Source organism: Vigna unguiculata, chromosome 6 (assembly GCF_004118075.2).
Source record: "Vigna unguiculata cultivar IT97K-499-35 chromosome 6, ASM411807v1, whole genome shotgun sequence".
NCBI classification, from domain to species: Eukaryota; Viridiplantae; Streptophyta; class Magnoliopsida; order Fabales; family Fabaceae; genus Vigna; species Vigna unguiculata.
The window spans coordinates 14286112-14294590 of record NC_040284.1 but is presented as its reverse complement, the minus strand read 5'-3'; the positions used below and the strand labels follow the sequence as shown (position 1 = coordinate 14294590).

At 31.2% G+C, this 8479-nt stretch overlaps 1 protein-coding gene across 1 annotated transcript; it reads right to left on the bottom strand.

Annotated features, from left to right (window-relative positions):
- Nucleotides 1–376: 376 nt before the first annotated feature.
- On the bottom strand, nucleotides 377–2221 carry LOC114186979 (spermidine hydroxycinnamoyl transferase-like). Its single transcript, XM_028075073.1, has 2 exons — nucleotides 1105–2221; nucleotides 377–943 (listed from the first exon to the last, which is right to left on the bottom strand). Exons 1-2 carry the CDS (start codon nucleotides 2143–2145, stop codon nucleotides 635–637), a joined length of 1350 nt encoding a protein of 449 aa, XP_027930874.1. The 5' UTR covers nucleotides 2146–2221; the 3' UTR covers nucleotides 377–634.
- Nucleotides 2222–8479: the final 6258 nt, after the last annotated feature.

Below are 8479 nucleotides of genomic sequence, written 5' to 3'. Positions count from 1 at the left end.
ATTTAAAAATTAAAATTATATATATGATTTAATTACAATGTTTGAATATGGTTAACAGTAATTAAATAATAATAATAGTTTCTATTTGAGAAAGTCTGCTGTTATGAAGAAAGAGACAGTTGGTCAACCCAACGTATACTTGAAGGTGTCCTTTTCGGATAGAAGAGGATTCTCACAACAATGTAGAACTACTTACGACGGGTTTGAAGTGGCGATGATGAGAAAGGATGAAGATTTGCACAAAAGGAGAGGATAGGTAACGCGTTAAAAAACCCAATATTTTACATTGAATAATCAGAGAATTCTTCTGTCTTTAATGGCCATTACCTTTTTACCTTAATTTGATTTAATGGATAAGGAGCGAAATGACCATAACTAACTAACAAGTGTTCTACTGATACAAACAAGGCTCCAAAGAAGACATCAATGCAAGCAGGAAAGTCAAATTTGTGAACCTTCCAAATATAACAAGCTTCATTTATGTGAATTAAACCAGGAAGTGCAGAGAGAATGATAGAATGAAGCTGTTTAGCGTAATGGTTGAACTACTAATAGATAAAAACAAAGACAAATGTTTAAACAATTTATTAAATGAAACGCTTGCCTTCATCTTCTATATCAATTAATATGTAGTTTATATTTCTTCATAGAAATAGTTCTTGAAAAGCTCCATATGTTCCGCTTGAAAGTGTAGAAATAGAATAACTGAGCCATCACCGCCTGGACTTTGGGTAATCAATGCCCTTTCTTGTGCAACTCCACCTGCCAGACCCGAATACAGAGGCTTTCCCCAACCAAAATCTGTTTCATTCATTGGCATACTCAGCCAACTTGTAATACGCAGGTTAGGATTCCCAAAAAAGAATACATCCTTCCCTTCTTTTGGTCCATAGTACAAAGCCCTTGCTTTATCGATATCTTCCTCACCTCTTACGATATCAATCTGAAAAAATAAATTATCTATTAAAATAATATGTCATAATTCAAATAAATACTCAACTATCCATGATTATTCTTTCATTTTAGGATTGTCAAACTATAAAAGAAATGTGCAAGAAATAGATATAAGATTAAAAGGGTACCAAAAATAATGGTCTCTTATACCTGTGATCTTATATAGTCATATGTAAGTTCTTCAACTGCTTCTCTTATTTTCTGAGCAGCATGACCCAAAGAATTTGATAAGATGTCTCCAACGCGTGATGATGCAGTTTTTAAGACCAAAGCATTCCCAAAGTAATTCCTAGGGAGAGGTGGAATTACTCTACTGCGAATACTAGCAATAAACCGAAGCAGAATTGGTTGATTCTCGTCTAATCCACGAGCCTTAGATGCACATCTCCATACATGTCCACTAATAACCTCAAATCTGCTATAAGGTCTTGACCCTTCTCTTGATTTATCAGCATTGGCTTTGTTCTTCAACTTCCCCACTTGTTCTGCTGTCAGCTTCAACGTGATGGCTTCTACCCTCTTGCTTTTCTCAATAGTGGTGTCACTTCTTCCTAATATGAGAGGCAAAGGCTTGAACTCTTGGTGTTCAAAGCGAGGGGGTGATGGAGGCTCTGTGAATTTTAGCACAGTTCGGTCCAAAAAGGGCATTTCATGAGGCTCTAATGTCTCTCCACGAGCCAACTTTGCCCATGAGTTGATGAACTGAATGGAAGCAACACCATCAGACAAAGTATGCAATAGAGCAACTCCAATGGAAAACGCTTCATCGCCAAGGAAACTTGTTACTTGCACTACTAACAAGGGAAGTTCCTCTATTGGAGTGTTTCTATTATCAACTTTTGGAACCAAGTCCTTGGCGGAGTCACCCATAAAGTCACCATAATCATGCACTGTTTTTGTGGATTCTGCATCAATCAACACCGCTCCTTTTGCATTACAATTCAATTCCAATCTGCCACGTTCTTTTAACTTTCTCAATCTACCAGCCACTGGATAGTAGTAACACAGAATCTTGCTAAGAGAGTTTCTTATGTGTTCAACTAATGCGTCATGGTTGTGCTTTGCATTGTAAACGTAGAGGGTGGGGGTGTGGCTATTAGGCGCCACTTGATCAGGCTCAGACAGCCATTGAAAACCCTCTGGAGTTGGTTCATTTGGAACTACTGTGTAAGAACCTTTGATGGTTACCATTTCTAAAATGTTTCTCTTGCAACACACAACAAAGAGAATGAACTTATAAACTCATGTACATGGTACAAATCACTTTTATTACACAACTATTTATTTCTTTTCATAAGTCGTTAATGTAGAAACCTTGTACGACTTGAGCAAAATAATTGTTATTATATATTGTTTACAATACACTTCTAATTATATATATAAATAGTGATATTTTGAGATATTTTATTTAATTCACTTTTAATTTATTATTTTAATTTTTTATTTTTTTTGAGTGATGTAATATGATAATTTAAGTGTGATTGGAGTGGTGGATAAAAAAGAAGTGAATCAAAGTATTATTATTTATATATATTTATCATATATGAATAAATTATGTAATGATGAAAATTTACATCAAAATAAAATGTTTTTCAAGAAAATATACAAATAAATATTTGTTGGTTATTATTTCTATTTACACTTCCAGCAAGTATACCTTTGAATGTAAATATTATAAATTAAGTTCTTTTACATTTCATGAGTACAATAACATAAAATTGATTATTTATGGATATAATGAAATTATTATAAAATTTGGTTGTACAATCTACGAGGTGGCATTGGATGCCCTCTTGGAGTGGGTTGATTTAGAGGTAATCTGTAAGATATGGTTGTATCTTGTCAGAGATTCTACCAATAAATGGGCTTATAAAATAATCAAAAGCAACTTACAGAGAACGTGGTAAGACTTGAGCAAAAAAAGTGTTATCATTTCTTATTTGCAATACAGTCTGACCTATTTGCTATACATGTGCCATAAAATTCTGTAAGGGCTGACCAAAAAAGCTTTACTCGTGCTGCCCGAATGAATAAGTAGGTCAGCGGATTTCTGATCAGATCTGTTACACATTGAAAACCTTAATTTTTCTTCTTTTTTTTTTTATATTAAGTGGCTTCCCCTTCTTTCATCTTCAGAGAATGATTTCAGAGAGAACCATCATTTATTAATGGCTTAAATAGTCATTTGGTTTTAATTTTGGTCGATTTTTTTATTTTGGTCCTATTTTTGAAATTATTTTCAGTTTGGTCCTATTTTTTGTTATATTTTTTCAATCAAGTCCTTTTTGCTAACACCGTTAAAATAGTTAAAGGATGTGAACAGTAACTGGCACGTGTCATTTTGTGATTTTTTTGATTTTTTTTAATATTTTTTTAATATTTTTTATTTTTTTTTAAAAATAGTTTAAAAGTTTTAATTTTTTTTAATTTAAAAAAAAAAATGTACACGTGTCAAGCCCATATCATGCCACGTGTCATTTTTGTGATTTTTTATTTTTTTTATTTTTTTTTAAATTTAATTTTTTTAATTTTAAAAAAATTCACGTGTCAAGCTAATATCATGCCACGTATCAGAGTCAGTTTTTTATATTCAATTTGGTTCTAATATTCGTTAATTGTTTTCAATTTGGTCCTAATTTCTTTTAAATTTAACATTTTTGTTCCTCTCCAAATTGAGACAAAATTTAATTTGTATATATTAAAATGCATATTTTTGTTAAATATTTTTAATTTAGAATTAGCGTTAGTTTAAAATTAAAACGAAAAAAAGCAATAACACCACTAATTTAAAATTTTAAAAGGTTAAAAATATTTAATTTTAAACCAACTCTAATTTTAAATTAAAAATATTTAATAAAAATATGTAGTTTAATAAGAATATTCATATAACTGCAATTAAGCCACATTTATATACAAATTATATTTTGTCTTTGGAGAGGAAAAAAATACTAAACTAAAACAAAAAACTAGGACCAAATTGAAAATAAATAACGAATATTAGGACCAAATTGAATATAAAAATATGATTCTGACACGTGGCATGATATTAGCTTGACATGTGGATTTTTTTTTAATTAAAAAAATTAAAAAATAAATAAAAAATCAATAATGACACGTGGCATAATATGAGTTTGACACGTGTACATTTTTAAAAAAATTAAAAAAATTAAAAAAATTAAAAAAATTAAAAAAATTAAAAAAATTAAAAAAAAATTAAAAAAAAATAAAAATGAAATCAAAAAATCAAAAAAATCACAAAATGACACGTGGCAGTTACTGTTCACATCCGTTAACGATTTAGACGGAGTTAACAGAAAGGAGTTGATTGAAAAAATATAACGAAAAGTAGGACCAAATTGAAAACAATTTCAAAAGTAGGACCAAAGTGAAAATAGTCGACCAAAACTAGGACCAAATAACTATTTAAGCCTTTATTAATTGTCATCAATGACGACACCACTGTCTTTCTCGTAAGCTTTATAATTCCAGGTTGTCTATTCAAACCTTTCCAATTTTCCCGCCATGGCTCCACTGTTTTCTTATGGGTTCCTAACTTTTATCTCATCCCCAAGTTTTTTATTTGGGTTTAAAATTTAGGATTTATGATTAAAATAAAATTGTTTCCTTTCAAAGAGAGTAGTATCATGCATAGGGATGTCAACAAGACGGGTAGGGTACGGGTAGTAGCTTTCCCGTGCCATTGGATAAATATCTATTTCGTACCCGTATCTATATCCGTCGGGTATTCGTTATGCTGGTACCCGTCTATTTTTTTTCATATTCGTGGGTATTCACGGGTACCCGCAGATATTTACAAAATTATTTAAAAAATAAATATTTAATCATAAATTCAAATAAAATAAAATAAAATACATCATTGTCACAAATTTTAAATAAAGTTCAAATAAACTTAAGTTCATATAAGTCCAAATAATTATAAAAGTAAATATAAAATGACGTTCAACACAATGAAAATTATTTAATTAGTGTTTTGATAAAAAATTCCACTTTCTCCAATTGATTGAGAAAAAATAAACAAAATAAACAAATAATAAACCTCAATTGTCACGTGCCAAGTATTCTTATTTTGATTCCATCATTTCACAACAAACATACCATAATTGTGTATATAGGATTTGATGTATATGCCCAATTTCAAATAAAGGAAAGAGAAGAATGTCAAGGGGTGTACTTGGAAGAAGACAACGTACCAATACTTGAAGTTTGAAGAATGAAGACAGAAGACAAAATGTACAACTTAGAAAAAATTAGGCCAGAATGTTTTTTACTAATATATATATATATATATATATATATATATATATATATATATATATATATATATATATATATATATATATATATATATATATACACACACACACATGAGAGTACTTTTGTGAATTAAAGTTTAGCGGGTACGAGTATCCACGGGTACGGATACTACGATACTGATATCGTTGTCGTTAGGCGATCAAATTACCACTACTTAATTTTAGCAACCTCAGTATTGCCAAGTTAGTAGTGAACAAAATAGTTAGGGTTAAGATAACCCTGAGTCGTCTCACAACGAATACAGAATTGATCTCAAATATTTGATTCTTAGAAAAATGCAATTAAAACTAGCAACAATAAAAATATAGGGGTTTTGATACGCAAAGAATGAATGACATGCAAATAAAAGATCGTAAACACAATAATAGTAAATAGGTCAATTCCACTGCTTTTTCAAAATAGGATTCTTCATCGGTTATCTAGAGATTATTGTTAAATTAATTATTGTTGTTGATTTACAAATCAATCAATGTAAAGTCTCAATTCATTTGTTGGCATTCTCACTTTTAATCAAAGTACAGTCTCAATTAAAAGTGAGAATTTTTAGATTATCCATAGTAAATTCAACCAAAGTACAGTCTCAATTAAATTTTACTATGCCTAATCATGTCTATTCCTTTGTTTCTTCACCAAATAGAAAACTTAATTAATCAAAGTAAAGTCTTGACTAATTTTAGTTAAAGTAATTACCTCTAATCAAAGTAGAGTCTCAATTATTGGCCAAAACTTATTCAATCAAATGAAAGTTTCTAAATAAAATCAAAGTAAAATCTCAATTGAATTTAAAAACCTTTTAACTCATATGATTAGCATGCATGTAGATTTAAAATCATTATTTTCTATTCGATTAAGAAGCAAAGGACATAGATAAACAAAAACCACAACAATAATCAAAATACAAGCACATAAATTCATCTAACCTCAGAATCCAGTTAAGAAATTACAGTGGAATCAACCCTAAAAGCTTAGCCCTCCATGGCTTTGATGGAATACATGATGATATGAAGGAAAGAAATATAAAAAGAAAAGAGAGAATGAGAGATGTGATGGATGACGGTGTCTGCCAAAACCAGAGAGTTCTAAGTTGTAAGTTGTGTCGCTTCTGTTCCCTTAAGTCTCTTTATATAGGCTTCAACTGAACTTTGGGTTTTATCTATCGGTTGCTAAAATCTTTTATTTTTATTTAATTAATTAGTAACTTAATTTCTGTCTAATTTCCAATTTTGCCCCTCTTATTTAACCATTTTTGAAGTTTTGACCAGAGTTGACTGCTGACTTTGACCAGTTGACCTATTTAACTGTTTGACTGCCCTATCAGATGTTGACACGTGGCAGTGCAGACTCTCTCTCCAGAATGAGCTTTGACGGCTGCTGCCATGGTGGACTCCAACGCGGTGCTGTTCCGAACACGATGGCTATGGTGGTGTGCGACGTTGCTTCATTCTTCTTCTCCGATCTGGTGCGCGGAGTTGCTGCAATGGTTCAAATAGAGTGTTCGTTGCCATGGACACGATTTCTGGGTCGCGTTGCAGGGAAGATGATGAAAATTAGGGTTAGGGTTTCATCTATGAGATGGTGATGTGGCAAGATCTGATTGGTCATTTTGGTGAGTGGAGGATTATGACACGTGTCAGCATATGGTTGGCCTGATTTGAAAGGTAGGGATTGCCACATGGCATAATCTGGTTGAGATAGGTTTAAGTGGTAGAAGGGGTGCAACTTAGTAAAAACTGGGGTGCAGAATAGGTTTTTGTGGTCCACTTGCAGGAGGAGTGTGCAAATAAAATCTAGGGGTGCATATAGCTCCTGATTTATTCTTTTCCCAAATTTCTTGATTTTGGACTTATTTTGTAACTTTGAATATTTCAAATCCACACTATTAATGACCAAAAATAAATTCCAGCTGCATTAACAAACGTTAGAATATCCAATAATATTTTATGCAACTAAAATCAATTTTTACGCCATTTTTACCAAACGTACTCAATAAATCCAATAATCACAAATCCTAATTAAATCAATCTTTAAGCACAAAAAATTTAATTAAATCCCCAAATTTAAATATTAAATGAGGGCAAAAATTTGAACTCATCACACACCCACACTTATCCTTTTGCAATCCTGGCAAAATTGAACAATTTCAAAACTTTTTTTCCGAGGTATTTTATTTCATATTTTCACTGGATTAAAGGAATGAATTCAAATGGAAACAAATCAATTTTTCTAAATATCATGTTGTCATGCACAAACAAACGAAAAGATTCTATTTTTTCACACAAGAGTTAATCTTTTGAGTTTACAAGATAATCAAATATGAAAGAGAAACACTCAAGTTAAATGTATATTTTCTCACCAAAATTCGCTCAAGTGTTTTGGCTTGTGTTTTCACTCAAAATACCCATGCAAGTAAACACTCTCAATGCTTAGCAAGACTCTAATATTCACAGCTTTCAAAAAACATGCATTCAAAAATCATGAAGACTTTTCACAGGTTATAACGTGGCCAAGGCAAAGGTAGGAAATTTTTTTAGGATTTAGTGTTTTTGAAATAGTAAGGTAGAAAGAATTATGGAGCTTAGTTTCAAAAACAATCCTTTTTTTCCTTTGTTTTTTTTTTATCCTTTGTTGCTCTTTTACAGACAGCAATCATTTTTCATTTCAACACTCTATCATCAACAATTATTTTCCTTTTGCCATTTTTATAACTTTGTGGGGGAAATAATCACCCCCACACTTTATTTCTCAACCAATTTTAACATAATCCACTAGCTCCTTCTTTCTCCCTAAGGTAAGGAAAAAAACTTGGTCTTTTTCTTTTTAAGGTTTAGTAATATGCTCAAAGCAATAAAAAGAGGTTTAAGCTCAAGGGGCTACCAATGGTTCAATGTCATGGTTAGCTTATTTGGCCAAGTAGCTAAAAACAAGAAATGGCTCAGTCATATCAAATCATGCATGTTCACCTAAGATGCAAAATAAAAGAATCAAGCTAAACACTTGAGTACCAACAAGACATGAGCAAGTCACACAAGAAAAATAGGAATGACACATGGTAGTTCATCCTTACAATAAAGCTCAAAACTCACAAGGTCAAAAACTCTTTCACAAAAGATTAATTCCAGAAACTCTCAAATCAACTCAATTAGTAAATCACAGAAACAATCCACTCTTAGCACATGACTTTTATTTTCCC